Here is a 20,372-nt window from a genome sequence, read left to right on the forward strand (position 1 = left end):
AACACTACAGTAAGTACTCTAGTTAATGTACTCTCAGGAATTATTACATTCAGACAATAGGTGTATAACTGGGCAAGAGGCTGATTTGCGGCGATACGACCCACAGTACGTATGCTCTTAACTCTTTGAAAACCGAAGTCTTCGCTAACCTGTATGCATAAAATACCAAACCGCCCGAAAAGGTTTTCAAGTGTTACAGCAATTCCCTCTCCTCCCCATCCATTAACCATGAAGAAGAGTGAAGATTTCAAATGACATCGTTTCTACTTCGTAACAAATCAAGATAAGAAACCATAAATAAATCCTTTTAGGACAAGCTGTCTGCAATAAATTGAAACAATGCATTTGGGGAAATTGCACCTGCTACTGCATACTTTAGGGGAGAAAACAACATCGGAATTTCGGTCGATTGTGGTTGCCTGAATGAAAGGCCGCCTGGCGCGTTATGCTCTTCAAACTGTTAAGCTAATAGGAAACTGTTAAGCCACTGGAAATTCAAACTATATACGCTGTTTCTAATATATGTATCCAAATGCTAAATGGTGACCTTTCCAAACGCTAAATGGTGTCCTTAACGGAAAATGCACATACTTGCTTGAAATGAAATACTTACTTGAATGCTTTTTTGGCAATGGACAAGCTTCTCAGTTTCAGTGTTCAATTACTGTATATTATCTTTAGTTATCGAAAACGTGTATAAAAATATTTTAAATATAGTCAAGTTTAGATAGGTCACAAACAGCGTGATACCGTGATAAGGGATTAATATTGTGGTCGTTATTAATGTTATAAGTTTAATTGTATCTTTAAACATAGATATAAGGCAAACATTTTTAGAAATAATCGTTTTTAAGATATTTTTAAATCTCTTTTGATAATAATTTCACAAAAAAAAATATTTTAAGGTAATTTCCATTGCGTTCAGAATATGCATTTGATTTTATGTTCTCACGAAATCAGCTTTCAAGATTACTTAATACGTACAGAATTTTGGAAAAAGCAAATACAAGTTGATTCTAGATATGTTTCATCAACTAGAGATCCAACATGTTCTTCAAAATAAGGTAGAAATATTTTTAGAAGCAATTTAAGCTTTTGTATGTAAAAATATTTTCTAAAATTAAAATCTAACTTTTTATATTGTCTTGTAGAGTAAAAATTCCTAGCCAGTGAAATGTAAATTATGCTTTAACAAGTCTTACCCAAAAAAGTCTCTATACCTCGCAAGATTCCACCAGTAGCCAAATAGCTGAATGACTGCCAGTGACTGCTGAATGTTAGCAGTTCGAATCCCAAGGAAACAGATTAGCTACATGGCTGGTTTGCGCAACTTTCCTAACGGGTAACTAAATACAAACTGGTATCACTCATAAGGAAGGTCTTTCAGCTTTGAACTCGCAAGTTTTTTGAAAAACAAAAGTGTATATCAATCTACTGATCTAGAAATACATAATATAAAAAATTGACTGCTAATGCTCTATAACTAAAACTTTTAAACATAGTGAAACATAACAAGATTTGGCAATACAGCGCTACTTGGTCACAGTCAAAATTTTCATATACTTAGTTTTTGAAAATGTTAAAAGTCACCAAGGTGATCATTGTATCACCAAGATTGAGTATGCGAAAGCACTTGAGGGCTATCTACCGAGATGAAGAAATGTCCTCGTAGAGGATTTTTCGAAGGAAAATTAGTTTGTATAGACAACATGGGGAAAACCATGGAAATGGCCCAAGCCCATTTGCCGAGATTCGAGCCACAGACAGAAAACTACCAGTGTTCAGAGACTTTACCATTCAGCCGCTGGTGGGTGCCAATGTGATCGAGTCTCGCGACAAAAGCATAAAATTATGATTGAGGAATAACAAACGAATTTATATATTTTGGCTGTCAACACACAGGAATTTAAGATGGAAGGTTAAACAGACTTGATAAAAATTTAATCTTTGAAAATTACGTCAGAATGCAAGAAATTTCGGACATCATTTTGCTGTGAAAAGGTATCGTATGCTCAATTATTATAGTAAAACAGTACAGACGTTATAATAAATGCGTTGATTGAGGATTTAACGCATCGCACAAATGAGGTACAGTAAATAATAACACTAGCTGCAATATGCGAAATAAATCTAATTATAAATGTCAAACGAAGAGAATAATAGATGTGACTTCATGTTTCAACAACACCCTTCTTCGTGAAGCTTGACTTCGCAACCAATGAAGCATGTAAATATTTACTTTCTTTTTTAAATTCTCAAGTTAATCCTAAGTATTCCGTTATCTCTACAAGTATTTTGTTTCCTCTGCCGACGGCAATAGGAAATCTGGCAACCGTAAAATTTTTAAAACTGACATCTTTACCATTCCATAATCTGATTCAAAACTTTAAATAATAATGTTCTTCCCTTTTATTTGTAACTCTGTACGCATTATTTAATAAACAACAACTGCTTTTTTAAGTAATTATATTTTATCATAAAAACAGTATTCAAACGTTTTAATAAATTAATACATCCTGAGTCAAACTAGCATTGTTTAGCGGCCTTATACTCTTGCCTGTTGTCTGGCATCTATATTTTATCCCTAACTATTCAAAGAATAAAATCTACAAGTTCTCCTATCTCTTAAACTTTCACTTACGCACCAGAAACGACACTCAGCATTAAGCCCAACTAAAAAGGATGAAACACCTCTAACATCGACATAGTTTCTCGAGCAGTAATACTAACTCAACGATCTGGCATCAGCTTAAGTTCGTGAACTACAGTATTTGCTCTCAAGAAACACCGATTTGCATACGTTCTGAATTGGACGCGGTACCGTAACAGAAGCCAACATAAAAATAAAGGAATGTAAAAAATTAAAATGTTACTGTTAGGAACGTCACATTGTAATTCTTTTCAGTTTTAATTGCAGTTTAAAACTAAAAAGTTTTAAACTGTAACCTTTGCAGTTTATATTATTTTACTTACAGAAAAAAGTGTAATCCAGGTTTGGGGATTTTTTTAAAATTCGTTATGGACTGAGTCCCAGTTAGCTGTGCTGTTTGGAGTTCTGCTACATTACTACTGTCCTGCTACATACTGCCTTCTGCGACTTTATCTTCATGCGATAATTTGTAGGTGCTTTGTTTTTTAAAGCGATGTTTTCAGCTTTGATTTTTACTGCGCTATTTTTTAAACTGCGAAGTTTTCGAACCGCTTTATTTTCAGTGACACTGTTTTGTACCACGATGTTTTAGTACTATGACGTTTTCGCCTTGCTTTGTTTTCTCCGCGAAGCTTTCGTCAACGCTGTATTTGCTGCGAAGCTTTCGGCGGACACCACGTTGGAGGGTAGGGGGTATGTAATTCAAGACTTATACTATCTAAATATTATCTTTGCACAGATACTTAAATTTAATTCGGAAAAGGCTTAGTCTAATCCAATTTTACAATGGTCCACAATGAAAATTTTACTTACGTTATAGAAATACGGAGAATCTTCAATTATGTTTCCTTTAGCCAAGAAATACTTCACTTCAAATAGCAAGAGTATAGTTATGATGAAGTTCGCTTTGAACAGAGTAGCCACTCAAGATTTAAAAAAAACTCCTACAAATCTACAGCATCATTCAGCTGAAAGAGACAGCATAATTCTTTAAAAAAGTTACTTAATTAAAAATATTGTACCAAAGAAGTGCACTCAATTTGTCTTCGTGCTTTAAAAACACGGGAAATTTCATAAATAAAGCATCATGGCGGATTTTACAGAAGCTTTTCTAAAATGGTTTCCTTTCCAAATGCTAAATGGTGACCTTCAACAAAGGGTGCTCGGTAATAATGAACATTTAATGACAGTAAAGTTGAATGATCCTTTTTCCATGATGATGTGAACTAGTAATTTTCTAAACGCAAACCAACAACAGTAAAGTGTCTGCAGAAGTAAAAATCAAGTAGTATTCGGCTTGTTAGAATGTCAGTCAAGTCTAGTTACAGTGAAAGTCAGAGTTAGGTTTGGGCATCGATGGGTTTCTAAAAAGCCTAACATTCGTCTGGGGCTGAAATTTTATGGTGAAAGTATGTACCGTGTTGTATTAAATACTGTGTATTCTTTTGGTATATATATATATATTGTTTCATAAGAATCAATAGTAAGGTTAAATTAAATTAAACTTAAAAATTTGAATAATCTTACGCAATTGCTGCAAGGAATGAAATTGAATTTAACAAGCATTCTCTTTTCGTATAAAGCAAGTTTAAAGTTAATTAAAATTTAAGTTTTAAATTATGAAATTTTAATTGCATACAAATAAATGATTAATTATTCTGCGAACTAATTTACAATGTCATTTAAATTCTGAGAGCATATGTAAATTAAATGTAAGTATCTAAAATCATGAATAAATATATAATATTCCAAAAAATTAGTTCTAAATTAATCCTATAAAATTAATCCTATATATATATATATATGAATGCAATATAATCAATAAAAAATAAGTGAGTGGATTTAATCCTATTAATTAAAAAAGATCGCTGCGTACAATAAGGAAGATTCCGGAATTTTAGTTTGCTTCTTGATATTGGCTGTAATTGTCATTATGACTCATATTCTCGCTTGAATAACAATCTCTTTAGCAGAAAAAAAATAAGATTTTATAAAACGTAAATTGGGTATAAGAAATCTGAGGAGTCTATTCTGGCGTATTTGGGCATCGATCATGTCCGCCTCATAATCATTTACTGTAACACAAGACTGAACATTTCTGCAGGAAGTGTAATACTTTGCTCGTGATTTATCAAACCTTTGCCTTAATTTCTCAGATTTAGTTGAAGACTTTCGGCTGTTATACAAGCGTATACAATTTATTGAACTTCTTTCAAATTCTTAAAAAGTATTCTGGGATTTTTCTTCTCATTTAAATGCTCATTTAAAATTTTACACTGTTTTTGCAGTATTCACAAATTACTTATTCTAACAAATACTACATGCAAAATTTGCATTTTAGTGGTGCATAAAAATGAAATCATTTGAAATTAACATTATCAATGCCCAACTCTCCTTTTGACAAAACTTTAGGGCATCTCCTTCAGCTAACATTAGTATATCTTATACAGCTAATATTAGTCTAACATGATCATTGCCCAATTCTCCTTTTGACAAAAATTTAGCATATCTTATACAGCTAATGTCTCTTTTTTGTCCATAAATTTCAACAATATTATTTAGTCTACCAGGTCATTTTTATGCGAAATTCTTACTATTATTCTTACGGGAATTTCATGTTAAGCATCTAGAGTAACTCTCCAACTTCCACCGTCTTACGTTCTTACCAGTAGCCTTCACTGCAAATAAATATTGTGTGACTCACTACAAGTTACCCCGCCTTCAATGCTGTTGCCATACTCTTTAGTCTTCCTTCCTGCTCACTCCTCTACACATCGCATCAAGAAGATAGTATGAATCTTGATATATTACAGTCGGAAGATTGTTACGTTTTCTTATTTTTAACAATTACCACCTTTAAATATATTTCCACAAGTATTTAAATTCAATACAGCCATACCTTCTAAAAGATTTGGCAGCCTTTATTATTCGAAATTCAGATGCAATTTGATACATGTAAACGAAATCATTTAAAAACAATTATCATTATTCAATTCAGTTTTTGACAGAAATTAGGAAAATATTAGGCTATCTTGACCCATTAACTTCTTTAATAATATTCATACTTATTGTCATGCATGATCCTCTGATCTTATCTAAAGTAACTCTCATCGTCTAAAAGGAAGAGAATTACCACCATATCTTTTAGCCTTCATTTCAAACAAATACATATCTTCCTACAGACAGTTAAATCCCACATTGTGCCATATATTCTAAAGGAATTACATTGTAGAATCCGATTATTATAGATTATGATTCATACCTATCCTAATGCTCTTAAATACTTGTTACTAATAGGCCATTCTATTTGTTGTGAAGAAACACTCACTTATTTATTGTAAAAGAAACATTTATTTAACTATATCGGTTTGTTCTCAAATACTAATCTGAGTGTTCGTTAAAAAGTGTTTTAAATATTGTGTAAATAATTATGCTCAAATTCGGGTACTCGTACAGCCACCCGGTTTAAATTACAGAGAGTATTGGATTTTTCGCAGCAGGAAACCGGAGCAATTAATGCTGACTACTCTATCGCTGGGCCTGGGTTCGAATTCCGGGGGGAAGTTTGGAGATTCCTAAGTGTCTTTGCCGTATGGGGATACTTAAAATACCAAGCCTTCCAAATGCCCTCTCGAGAGGTTTGGATTTAGGGAAAGAGGCCCGAGAAACCCTTGAATCTGCCTCCTGGAGGGGATTCTCCTTCAAAATTGGGACAGATCTGGGTAAATTTGTACTGTCACCTGTAAGTTGCCCAAGGCCCATGCGAGCGATAGATGCGCTCCTTCTCACTTTGTCATGATAAAATTCGTGGATCAGATCTGATGTTATTGTGACACGAGTTAGATAAATCACAAAGCATAAAAATTTTGTTCTACACTATAAATGACTTTTAATTATTATTGATGTTCTCTTTTAGTTATATTCTTTTAAATGGAATATTGGAAGTAATCATAAGTTTCGAACCATGAACCTTTCATTTGTTAACTGGACGGACTGACCACTTATATCAAGATTGTTCGTCAAGAAGGAATACGATAATTCCTCAGAAATTTAATCGAGAAGAGCATATGTTGTGCTACAGAGTTATAGGTTTGTTAAAATCGAATCAACTGAAAACATTTTGCATTATATCAACAACCATCCTAAACATTACCAGTGTATAAAATAGTCTTTAATCTTAGTTCCAAAGGTCATATTTCTTATTCCAAGTAACATTTTGAGTTCATCCGTACGTTGCGCTAGATGAATATTATTTTTAGACATAGTAGATCGATGAGAAGATTGACACTTATTAACATCCTGCCAAAGCATTTAAACCCATCTAGTAAATGCGTCAGATAGGAAAGACAGAAACTAAAGAATCTGAGAATGTCTTTATTGACCAATTGAGGTAACGTTTTCTAAATGATTAATATCTTTCAATTTATATTTTTCTGATTCTCTGCTCGTTGAAAATTATGCAAAAATAAAGAAAGAAAATAAAAAACGTAGAAACCTCTACTTTAGGGCCATATCAATTAAACCTTTCTGTCTAATTTTTTTCAGAATTTCGCATGTGTACTTTGAGCCTACGACAGCCGCAACAAAACTCGGCCTGGGAGTGTACAAGCAAAGCCCTCATTCGGGCTTGAACTTAAGAGACTAAGAATTAAACTAAAACTAAGATTAACTAAAGAAATATAGCCGAAGCTATCAAGATTCTAATCGAGTTGGCCCCTTAACTTATTTGACTACGAAGCTTAGCAAGGGCCTGAGTATGGCCAAGCGTAATAACAGCTTTGAGAGAGAGAGTGGCCAAAAAGGCGGACGCGCGTGAATCAAAAACTCTGATTCTCTCTGACTCTGTAAGTAACTTCGTGGTTTGAGTACCGCTCCTCCTCATTAAATATTCAGCAAGATTCCAAAACTACGTTCTGGCTGGAAGTAATAAGTTGAAGTTAAGAATTTGACAGGAAAGGAACTTAAAATTTAACTGTTAATAAAATTAACATAATCTTTACACGCTTAGCAACGAAGTCAATCCTTACATGCTCAAGTCATTCCTCCCTTTAGGCAGGTGGCCTTTCTATGCTTTGTTGTAACTTATACTCCTAATCCTGAATTTTTAGAGATTATACGGTGTAAATTCGAGTTCCGAAAGCATGACTTGAGCAAACTATTAGGTTTTTCTAATTTATGAAAAATGAAAAATCAACAATGCCGCCAGAATTCGAACCGTGGATCTTCCAGTTGCTAACTGCAGTGGTAATTACTTACATCAGGAAAGTACGCACGGATTAAACAATTCTTAACATTCTCTCTTATATGAAGAGTGACTGGGGAGATATAAGAGACCCAATTGATCAAATATAGTGATAACGTGTTTATCATCCAGATTTTAGTTCCTAGTAGAGATTGTTACACATTTCTAATCCAAGAAATATGCAAATTCAACTATTCCGAATACGAAACCACGTATATTTGAAGTGGAAACTAGATGGCATAACTTTTTATACCATAAAAGTACGCGCAGAGAATTCTTTGCAAACCAGTGTAAAATTTAGACGTGTTGTTATAGTTGAGAAAAAATTATTTTAGAAATTGAAGCGACAGTCTTTTGAAAACTTTTTGATCATTTATTTGATATCATGAATCAATATTTTTAGTAATGCGCTGGCCTGTTAAATAAAAGGAAGGGAGGTATCGCAGAAGAAAGAAAGAGAAATGGATGGAGTGACCCAGAAAATCAGCTGGATATTTTTTCACGCTTTCATTTGAATGGAATACTGGAAAAACAAATGCGTTCGCCGAAGCAAAACGAGAACATCTACTTCGTGCCATTCGGTAGCTAATCATTTGATGAGCCCAGAAACTACTACCTTCCGCTTTCGTGATACCTTTTAAATGACGTGGAAGGAAAATGTATAATTATTTGATTATTGAGCGCTTAATTTAATATAGACTCATGTAGAATTTTGATGAGATCTTATGTTTAATCCTCGCATCAGCAGAAAAATACTGATAAATATTTTTGAAAAAATGTAATTAATGTTGGGACTTCAGAGTTCTCAAAGTCCACAAATTTTTAAAAAGATTCGAATTTCAAAAACTGTATAACTCGCCCAATAGGGCGTTAGACCCAAAGGGCTATTAGTCTCAAAACGGCATTTTGCATTGTTTCACTTTCTGCTTTTGTTCACTTTTCAAACTAATGCCACCAAATATTATCGCCATGTATTATATTTAAAGAAACTAAATACGGTACTTAGAGCCATTAAATTTCGAATACTGTAGTCCAAAGGAAAATGGGCACTTGGAAGTTCGAATTTGTTTTATCATCTATTTCAAATTTTGTAAAACTTTAACGAATTTTTGATTAACAAACTCACCGATTTCAAAGCTGGCAATGGCAATACTGTATAGAGACATTAGGTTATTTTGAGGCTGGAGACATGAAAAATAAGCAATGCCCTCATTGAGACTCGAACCTGGACCTTTCGAATATTCGCCGAGTGCGCTAACCGTTATACCAGGAAAACATACCGGAAGGAGGGAGAACTATCTTATATACTCCCCCTTTTAAAGGGCGACTGGGGATTAAGGGGCCCAGTCTCCAAATCCTGGTAGTGAAGAATCATCATCCACCACTTTATTTAGTTCGAGCGCTACTGTAGAGACATTAGATTATTTTGAAGCTGCAAAAAGGAGAAATGAGCAATGCCCTCGCCGGGACTCGAACCTGCGCCTCTCAAATACGCGCCCGGTGAGCTAACTGTTACACCACGAAAGCATGCCGGAAGGAGGCAGAAATACCTTATAACTGCATGGAAAAAACATTTTTATCTCAAGCACACGAGACTGTGCATCGGTAATTCTAAAGATATGCAGTTTTTAAATATTTTATGATATTGCTGTTGCATTGAATTTCATGTGGGTTAAGTGCGAAGACATGATATTTAATAAATAAAGGTAACACACAAAACGTTAAAAAAGGCCATTTTGGGCTTAATATAAAATCTGAAAGTTTTCAGATTTTTTCAGATGAATTTTTTTAGTTCCATAGCATCTGAATCAGCAATATACCTACACCTAGTAACTTAAATATGTTCAGTTTTTAGTAGCTTTTTGAAACATTTTTAAATAAGCAACTTTTGAATTTTTTTAATTTCTGAACAGAATTTATTATTCAATGTTTAGCGTTTTTCTGTGTTAACTTTTGAAATAATATTCCGTTCTGTATATGTTTGATCTAAAAACATTCCGGATAAATGCACAAAAAATTAAACGTGTTACTCAAATTGTCTTTATTTATTTATTTGTTGAGAAAATGAAACACGAGTTTGAAGAATTTCAATTATTTAGTTTATTAAAAACTCCATTTACGTCCTCTTAAGTCTTAATAACCATAGGTGTATTTTTAAAAATTTTATTCATAAGTCTGTTTTATTTTAAACGAAGTCTTGAAATTTTGCTTTGATTAAAAACGTTTCGTATCAAATGATTTATTCCATTTCGTGATTTCTTGATTTTTGGTTGGTAAAAATTTGAGCTGTGATGGTTTTTATGATAAAATTTGCCAAACAACTATATTTGAAAAACGTTTAAATAAATATTCGTTAAAAAATCTTATTTTCGTATTTTGCCTTAATATTTTGTCTTTTCATCTTTTTCTCTTGAAATATTCTTGAGGAATATATAAATTCAAAATAAAGAAAATAACGCTTTATGTATTAACAATAACTATGAAATTAAACCCATTCCATACGTGATTTAAGTCAATGCCGATTTCCTAGTTTCTAGCTAGCGAGAGTGCAGCATTCATAAATATATTCATCTTTATTTAGAACTATGTTGAATTTGGTCTAAGACGGTGAATACAAGTTCATACTCTTTTCTTCAGAGAATTTTATAAAGATAAACTCTCGAATACATAAATATCATCAGGAAGGACTTTTATATAAGGATACGTGGATAATTATATAAGGATACGGGGTTTCAGGATACGGGGGGTATTTCTGGATACTTGGGTTTCTGGCACTTTTCTGGGTGTGACTCTAATAGTAGATAGTGAACTGTGTATTTATGAGGCAAATATCATTTGCCACGATTGAAAATCCCAAGCCTGCCCCTGCTGTCATGGCGGCAACAGACTGTCTGTTAGAACAAAGTTCAGTAGACAACATACAGTGCAGTAATCTTGGAACCATTGATAACAATGCTATCTGAGAGTGTAATTTTTCTGATTGTCGTACTGAGAGATTCATACAGACTAATCCATTTCCTGAAAGCGATGATGCGACCTTTGTCAGACTCATTGGACTGTTTGCTTTCCATGATTAAATGGGTCCTTTGGGCATTTTCATCTGCTAAGCAAACATTGTTACATAAGCAGACCTTATGTTCCAGATCCAGTCTGTAATGTTTTCTCATTGTAAGTTTTCTATCATTTTCATGCCTAGCTAAGAGATACTTATTTATAAATTCTTAAGACAATTCGGCAATTTTTTGTTAGAGTGCAATTTTAACTTTTTGATTCACTTATGGAAAAAACCCAAAATGCTTTCAAATCCCTAAACTTGGGAACTATGCAATTAATTTTCGTAGCAAGCTGGGCTCTAGGCAATTGAAAACTTTGACTACAGCAGCATTTTCTTTTCGATTTCTTCCATAAGTAACGTCTTCCACTAGGCATCTTTAAATATGAAGAAGATTTTTTTAAATATTAGTTAGTAGAATCATTTCCTTTACAGGGCTTATGTCTAACGCTTTTCATATATCCTAATTTATGACATGAATCAATTATTTGCTAGTTCATATCTATTACAATAGTATACTATATAATGAGTTGAAACTGTATATATATAAGAGAGTTGAAATTTCTAAATGTAAGAATGAAAGAAACAAGCATTTCTTTACAATTTCAACTCTATTAACTAACAGTTGAAACTGTAAGAACAATATTTTTTTTTCATTCTTATATGGAATAAATTTCTTTTCGTTATTTGGATGATTATTTTAAATTACTAAGCGAAACTATTTTCTTTCACATTTTAGACACTCGTTGCAGTTCCTTCAACTTCTCCAGCAGGTCCGTCTACTAATAACAATACTTCGACCACCACACCTGCACCTCCTTCAACAACTACAGTAGCCAGTTCTTCTTCTGCACCACAACAAGTTATCAACAACGACCAAATGGACACTTACATATCCAGCATCATTGAATCACCGCCTTTGCATTATATCTCTTATAGTGGACCAGACAGTATTATTGGCTATAAACCACCTTTTGACAATCAACCGTTTGATTTACAATCATCTAATTCGGATATTCATGGTAAGTATTTCTTTTCATACATTCACTGATGAGTCGGATCTCATGCAAGTGCATGACACGTGCGACGCCTGAACCTCTAATTATGTTCTATAAAGGAAGAAAGTTTCCTGAAGGTTTCCCGAGTTAAAAATGAGAAAATGTTTCCTAAAACAAATTACATATTAAAAGATTCGCACTTCATATAAGCATTTATTATACAAAACGTTTTGCTTCAGAGAAGCGATTAAAATGTAGAACACAATCCTTGATATGCTCGTGTACCAAAAGTCACTGGACATGTTAAACATTCATGAAAAAATACGCTAACTGCCCTATGAAAATGCATTTTGCACCCACGTTCATGTCCAAAATTCGAATATTTTTGGCAATATAAAATAATTATTTCAATATTTCATAGGCCCGTTACAGTTGGCCCTGCATTGCCATCTTAATCTTCGGATGATTTTTAACAATATTGTACTTGCTTAAATGCAATTTAAATACAATGCAATTGCTTCATTACACGATTTTTGTATTACTAAGTGTTCAGTATGGCCCAAAAATAGGAAAACGAATTCTGTGAGCTTGTTCAGAGAATGCGCTAGGGGCCGTTGTTATACACCAAGGACTTTAAATAGATGCGTAATTAAAAATTCATGAAGTCCACCGAACGAGGAACCAAACAGCCGGGTATAAGAAACTAACCAATAGCTCAGACAAAATGCCGTAATAATGGAACTTCCTCACACGGCCTGCTGTGTCTTGTAGTAACGTGACACTGTGAGGTTTCCTTTCCTCAGACATGGTACTATTGTTTGTTAACATTTTCCTTTAATTTCTATTGTGACATGGAACTCATTTTATAGCCAATAGTTCTTCATGGCGTTTCTAAAGTGAATTGGCTATGGATATGGATGCCATGAAACCGTTCTGCATAGTAATGATCCCTTTGCATATCAGCAGTGATGCTCCCTCTGCGCATATATAAGGATCAATAGTCTCATTCAGGGCTAATTGGACTTCATCTGTAAAAAGGATATTCAACATTTACCTTGGATATTTATCAGATATATTTTTCAAGGCCTATATGGCGAATCCTTTATCATATGTCTGCAAATGAATTACAATCGCAGCTTGTAGGGATACAGTTGCAACATGTCATGCAAAACCCACACCACTACAATATTTGATAGACTCTTAGTTTTTAGCATTTTCTTGAATATTGCTAATGCTACTAACTGCTTGTACCATCGGATCCCACTTGTATTTACATGGATTCAACTCACGATGGTGCGTCGAATACATTCCTGGATTCCTCAAATTACCGAACAAGAGGTTTTAGCGCTGTTGCAGTCATTGGGTTTCAACATGTTTTCAACTGCTTCTGTATACGAAACTGCCATAAAGGTACCTACCACAACGGATTCCCCACTCAGAAGGACAAACTTACCAGAAACACCATATCACCCAAATTGAATTTGTAGTAATTTATTTGTAAAATATGGTCTAATAAATCTGAAGTTTTGTAGGCATACATCTACTTTTCAAGCTACTCTTATTTAGATATCTGGACTTCCTACGGTGCAGCACTACCAGTCGGTAGATGTTTTAACACTTTGCGGCACAGTGTGTCCGGTCTGGACGCACCTAAAAATTTCCCTCTGTTCGCACAGAAAACTTTAATGAAAAAGGATTTATATGTTACTGTAAGTTACTCTGAACCTTCCTTATTTATAGTAGATGGCAGCTCAACACAAAACAGTCCATATATTTTAGCCATGTTTAGCTTTTTAAGACCCTCATTTTTCAACGAAATCTTCCAGATTTTTTTAGGGGATAAAAAGAATTGTTTGAACAGAAATTTCTATGTTATTTTTTGGCTGTATGCTAATCTCCTTGTTCTATATTAGTTTTAATTTTTTACCTTGAAATCTTGCCTAAAATCAAATGGCGAACCTAGGTGTACTCAGACCGGGCTCACCGATAATCTAGAACAACTGAGAGTCTGTATTCTTTGTTTCTCCGCATTTCATCGGTCATTTCATTGACAGCAATGCTCGTTTCTGCACTCTTTTCGAAGCTCTATTCAATAAGTGTGCCGCTTTGGGCACATCCACAGAATTAAAACAATAAATGCTATCTTCACAAAATTTTACTTGTGTACTTCTCTGGGCCTAATTAGGCTGCCTATCTTTTTTTGCCCTTGTATGGCCATGTACTTTGCCCTTGTATGGTTTTCGGAGTGTAGCTTCAGATAGTTGCGGGATCCGGACGATACCCGACTAGTCTATGTAAGCCGTCCGGGTGTCCGGACCTGCTCTCGGACCTCGGTGACAGACACAGACACACCGGGTGAAGACCCGGTGTGTCTGTGTCTGTCACCTGCCTATCTTTGTTTTATCAAAACTCCGACTTTAAAAGGTAGAGTGCTAGAAAGGGTTAATGGGAAAAAACACCACATGAGTTTTTACGCAAACTACATTCATTTATGGTAAATCGTTCATTTTTATGAATTGTTTAAAGTCTGGTGATTTTGGTGTACCCTGCATATCACTTGTTAAAAATACTTGGATACACGGTATCTATAGGTATGTGCTCCAGTTCCTCAGTATATAGCCGTGATGATACAGAAATCATTGACAATGAGATTTTGGGCAAGAAATTCTTTTTTCTGTGGATTTTATCTGGATTTTATCTGCAGATTAGTAGTCTATATTTTTAAGTATCGCCTATTTTTCTCGAAAGACTAGTTGCATTGTTCGTGCATTTGCTTTGTTTCACATGAACTTTAAGTAGGATCTGAATATAGGATAAATGAAGAGCCTGTTGTAGATTCCTTCCCCAAAATGAGCCAATCTTTATGAAAGAATTCTGTACATCCAAAAAATCAATTAAAAAAGTATCGAATATGCCAGTTATTAGATATCAGCATGAATAATTAAGAAATTTTGATGTATTTTAAGATTGCTTTTTGATTTAAAATCAAACTAATTTGGAAATTTTGGGATAACAAAACTTTACGAAAGTTTTACAGAATACTGCAAAGCAAAATAAAAATTTAAATTTTTATTGAACATTTTGAGCATCAGATATAGTTTCAAGGAAAGCGAGCTCAAAGTAGGGCTTATATTTTATAGGAGCAACGGGGGCATATGCGCTGCGCTTCCACCTTCAAGAGGATTCCAAATCCTCTAATAATATTGAAAATATATAAACTTTTACTTCACTTCTAGAATATTTTCTGCGCTGAAAAATTTAGAGTGGTTGGGAAGAAAGAGTTAGTCGTTGGGAAGAAATTTAGAGGGAACTGAAAAATTTAGTCTCGAAAAAGGTTTTTCTAGGGCCTCTAGTGTTGTAAATCGAGACCTGGCTCAATGGCTCGTCTTACAAAACTGGAGGAACACTATTTCACATCATTAGGGAATATTTTGGCAAAGAGGCGACCCTGAGAGTCACTTGTTTGACTGCCCAACAACAGATTGACTCCTCTTAAAAAAAGCTAAGTTTCCTAAAATATGCAGCAATAAAAAATTAATACCTAAGAAAATTCTAAACATGGTGGAAACCTTAGCTTCGGAAGATGAATTATGTGCAGCAAATTAATATTAATAATGAAAGTAAAATGTATCATGGAAAATGCCAAACACTCTATACGATTAGTTTTAATTAAATTATGCAATACTCTGAACTATTCTATGTACCACAAATAAAAAACCAATTATTAACTGCAAATGAGCGATTAACTATAAACTTTGCTGCTAAAGCTAAATATAATGCTTAATAAAAAATAAATTACATAATGCAAAATACGCTTAAAAATTCTAATTATAAATCACTGTAAATTCAAAATTAAGTGTAAAAGGACAGTAACTATGTATGTATATTGTAGCGAAGTGCTCTGCTGCGGTGGGATAGCTTCCCAGCAAAGCGGGGTTAGGGTTGCCAGAAAGTTATAGGGAAAGTAAGGGTTGCCATATTTGGAGCGAAATCGCCCATTTGGCGACAAAATTGACGATATGTCATAGACTGAGCGAGATCATTCTAGAACGAATTCCTACCCTTTTTCTCCAGAATGTTCTAGAAGGCACGTCAAAAGCTATATAAACCCTGGCTATATGAGAAGTAGCAGTTTATCGTGACGAGTATCTTGAGCTCAATGTCGTGTTTTGAGTTTAGAGATTAGCTTGAGAGCGATCGACCGAGTCGGAAGCTATACTTTAGTTCTTTGCCGTGAAGCTGTCTTCGTCGTTATAGCCTGAAGACTGTGTCGCTGATAGTTTCAGCGTGTTTAATCGTAGTTTTTTTTTTTTTTTTTTTTTTTTTTTGTTGTTGTTGTTGTTCTTGGTACGCCTTTAAACGTGTCTTTGAAACTCTCCTGTGTAATACTGATAAATTAGTTGCGTTTGTGTTTCTTCATCAAGTGTTGTCATCGATCACTCTAAATCCACGAACCCGTAGAAAGCAAAAATATTATATGTGTTATTTTGTAAAGGTACAACAAAATTACTGCAATGTAAAGTATCAAGCAACCAGATAATATTGCAACAATATTATGTAACAATTATAAATGTAATTCCATGTGAATATGTCGAGATGCCAATAAAGTATCCCAACCTAAGAAGAGGATTCCAAATGAGCCGCAGGCGGTGGAAGTGCCAGCAATGTGGAATGGATCAAAAGTTTATACTTGGTGGACTCTAGTCTGGAACCCTGTACGGTGCTTGTTTTTTTTTAGATAGTTAGTATATGGAGACAATACCTGCTTCACCGTTTGGAAAATAACTGGTGCCCTCTATATTTCTATGCCAATTTAAACATCACTAATGAAATATTATAATATATAGGATTTCGTTTACCTTATTTTTAAAGAGAAAAAGATTTAATGATACATTATTTTTGAAAATGTAATTTACCTCAAGGAGGTGCTTTGAATTTCCGTATATCGTTTTCAGTTATTAATTTTGAAAATTATTCCATAAGTATGTTGTCTTTTGACTAAGATTTATTGACTTCACGATTTAAATATTTTTACTTTGAACAGCATTTAAAATATGCGAATGAAAACCAGTGTAGTAAACAAAGATGCATTTCAAAACATATTTCTGAATAAATACGAATGTTACTGCGAAATAGCATATTTTATGTAGATTTCCTGCTTTCGATATTTTTTAAGTCATCGAAAATAATTTTGAATCAAAATTTTGAAGTAGGCCTCTTACTACACTGGTGTGCAAAAATTAAGGACGAAGTCGACAAATTAGCATATCAGCTGAACGAAGAGGCAGAGCGGACAGAAAGACCAATCAGGAGATTAAGTAAGGTGATGTACGGTAGCACATGCGCAGATATGCAGGTAGACGTAATGGGGGAGTGTCTGAGTAGTATAAAGCATGTTGTCGGTGTAAGATCAGTATTTCTGGCAAAGAGATTGCACGCCGTATAGCAGTTAAAATCACACCGAGTTGCTGCCTCAGCGAGAAATGGCGAATAATCAATCTGTTAGACGACATCTGGATGCTTTTACCCGAGGTCGAATCATTGGGAAGTTGGAGGAAGGCCGCAGTGTGACAAGTGTGGCTGCAGAGTTCGGAATTGCTCACAGCATCGTTTCACGACTTTGGAGACAATTTCAAACTACAGGAACAGCTATCCGGGGGTTTAGTAGTGGTCGTTCACAAGGAACCACACCCGCAGATGACCGGTATATTGCCTTACAGGCCAGAAGAAACAAGCGGCAGACAGCGGGAGAAATCGCTAGACACACGACACAGGCGACTGGCGACCGATATCGCGTTTTACCGTGGTCAGAAGACTGCACGGTGGTGGTCTGTTTGCACGACGCCCTGTACGGTGTGTACCTCTAACGCCTGCCCATCGGAGAAGGCGTTAGAGAGACAATGAATGGGGACGAGTGTTCTTTACAGATGAGAGCAGATTCAGTCTGAGTAGCGATTCTCATCGCATACTCATCTGGAGAGAGCGGGGAAGCCGCAATCATCCCTCGAACATCATTGAAAGGGACATGTCTGACGCAAGAAAAGAAAACTTTGTATGGTGATTATTGCCACGATATATTCAAGATCAAAACCTTGGCTTGCACAAACCCTGTGCATCGTATTAGCCAAATGAAGAATATCATTTTACAAAAATGTACTTTTATTTACAGATCGCATTTGCGTAAAGCTCTCCGTACTAAATCTTAGTTTTCTCAGAAACATATGGTCGGTTCACACAGAAAGCATATGCACAATGAAAATACTGAGCTGCAAAACGAGCATCATAATGTTATGGAAAATTGTTATGTATTGCTTTGTTGTGTACAATTATTATTTTACTGTGCATAAGGTATTCTTAGAAAATATATTATTTTATCACTCTTGTTCTATATTAAATATAGAATACTATAACATATGTCATTTACAATTTGTGCAATACGACATCTATACTCTGTAAATCACATTCAAGAACAATTTTTGTATTTACCAGAGTGAACATAAAAATACAACAATTCAAAATACAAGTATAAAATGTTTGCTTTGTGTTGTTAATAGTATGGCAAAAACCTATCTTATTTCTAAGGTCCTGTGGCTTATATTATTTAAAATTAAACAAATACAAATAAGTAAGTAAACAATCTAACGTTTATTCGTGGTGATTTTGATACGAAGTACATTTCGGAAGTGCCATGATAATAACAATATTTATTTATAATGTTAGGAGGTGGCTTGTTAGCATAATTAGCAGAAGTTTCACTATAAAAATAGCATACCTTTAAATTAATTAAAAAGTGGCGCCCCCATACCCTTACTGAAGTAAAATGAAATTATCTCTTTGAACACGGAACTCTTGAAATATATATGGTTTTACGCAGAGAACTTCAACAATCAGGTGAAGTAACTGACATTCAGAAAAATCGGTGGAAAGAAAAAAAGTCAAAGTGAAATGAACTATGGTAAGGAATCGAGGACGGGGTCAGGTTACAATTTTCCCCCTGGACAGCAATTCCATCAGGATGGTTCCGAACTTCCAACTTTCCGTAGGCCTAGAAAACAAAAAGGTCAGGACATTCCTTTTCAGCAAACAGTCTCAAATTTCGGTGTCCGTTCGCCTCTTTGAAGCTCTCTCAGATCATCCATGAAGATGATAGAAGTAGGTAGCATTGTCAGGACTTGTATGTCTTTTTATTTGCTTTGGAAACATGATGTGTCCTGAATAGGAACTGGGAGCTTACTCAAGCTATGTTCAAGTATGTGTGGAATGGACGACACAAGCAGGAAAGGTTTACTTTACCCTTTATTCTCTATAAGATTACAGGTGTTCCGGCACTTCGGGATACAGAGGCCAACCACTTGTGGTCGTAACATAAGAATATAAAACTACTAACTAAAATTCTAAATAAAAGCTAGCTTTGAATTAGTTTACAAACGCCTAACACTAAGTCTGACTTTTTTAAAAGGTTAAGTATGTAGTACGCAAACTGCTGAAACTACAATACGTTTTAAATATCAAGAGGATTAAAACTCTGGCCTTAAGACAAGCAGCAACTGATTGAAAACTTGTACAGAATGCAGTGACAAGGCGGCTCACTTCCCCCCTCTCTCTCTAAATCTTGGCAAAAAGCCACAACTTAAATACTTGGGCGTTAGCAAGTACAATTTGCATAAACAAGTTAATGCACTTAATTCTGGCCGGAAGTGGAAAATAAGAAAAGATAGTAAAGTTTTAAAATAAAATAAACGTTAGTAAAACTTAAGATTCTTACAGCATATTTTCGAAATTCAGACCGCCGCTGCTACTCTTCAAGCTGTTCAGTTGAGTTGCCATTCTCCTTTTCAGCTGCTCTCCGTCTCGTGTCCCAACTGCACAGCACTGTTTTGTACACAGGCGAGATTAAGTACTGTAAAAATTAAACTATTATTTAAATATCAAGTTAAATTACTGAAATATACACATTATAAGTTCTTTCTTCAGAAGAAATAAGTATACGTATTCATTTTCAAGATTGAGTTTCTTTTATAATTGATTGACTTTACCATGTCAGAAAATATGAATTCGAGAAACTTTAATAGAAAGAGGAGTAAATAAATTAAATTACCTTTATAAAAATTAAAATTAGCACACCAAAAGGGCAGCAGCAAAACTTCAAAATAATTAAAGTTAAATGTTAAACAACCTTAAGGGTCAGAAACAAACAAGTACAAAAACCAAGTAAAACTTATGTCCCTAAACACAAATAAAGTTAAACAACTTCAACTTAAGAAAACTTTTAAAGCAACCAAACTTAAATTTAAAGTTTACAAAAGTTACATTTTAAACTTACAACCAACTTTAACCAAATTAAAGCAAAAATTAATAACTTAAGACTGATTACTGAGCAAAGCTGAATAAGAGTACATAACTTAAAACTTGAAAATAATAACAATTAAT

At 34.4% G+C, this 20,372-nt stretch overlaps 1 protein-coding gene across 4 annotated transcripts in view; it reads left to right on the top strand.

Moving 5' to 3' along the window:
* The window catches only part of LOC118184357 (venom protease-like), a 195,107-nt gene that overhangs the window by 146,306 nt on the left and 28,429 nt on the right, over positions 1-20,372 (top strand). For all 4 annotated transcript variants that reach the window (XM_035354012.2, XM_035354013.2, XM_035354014.2 and 1 more), the window contains one exon: positions 11,684-11,966. In XM_035354012.2, coding sequence (XP_035209903.1) covers positions 11,684-11,966 — 283 coding nt within the window. The remainder of the gene's footprint in view (positions 1-11,683; positions 11,967-20,372) is intronic.

The sequence above is a fragment of the Stegodyphus dumicola genome, chromosome 1 (assembly GCF_044657685.1).
Source record: "Stegodyphus dumicola isolate Sdum_Otavi_A_Nest chromosome 1, ASM4465768v1".
In the NCBI taxonomy this organism is placed as follows: domain Eukaryota; kingdom Metazoa; phylum Arthropoda; class Arachnida; order Araneae; family Eresidae; genus Stegodyphus; species Stegodyphus dumicola.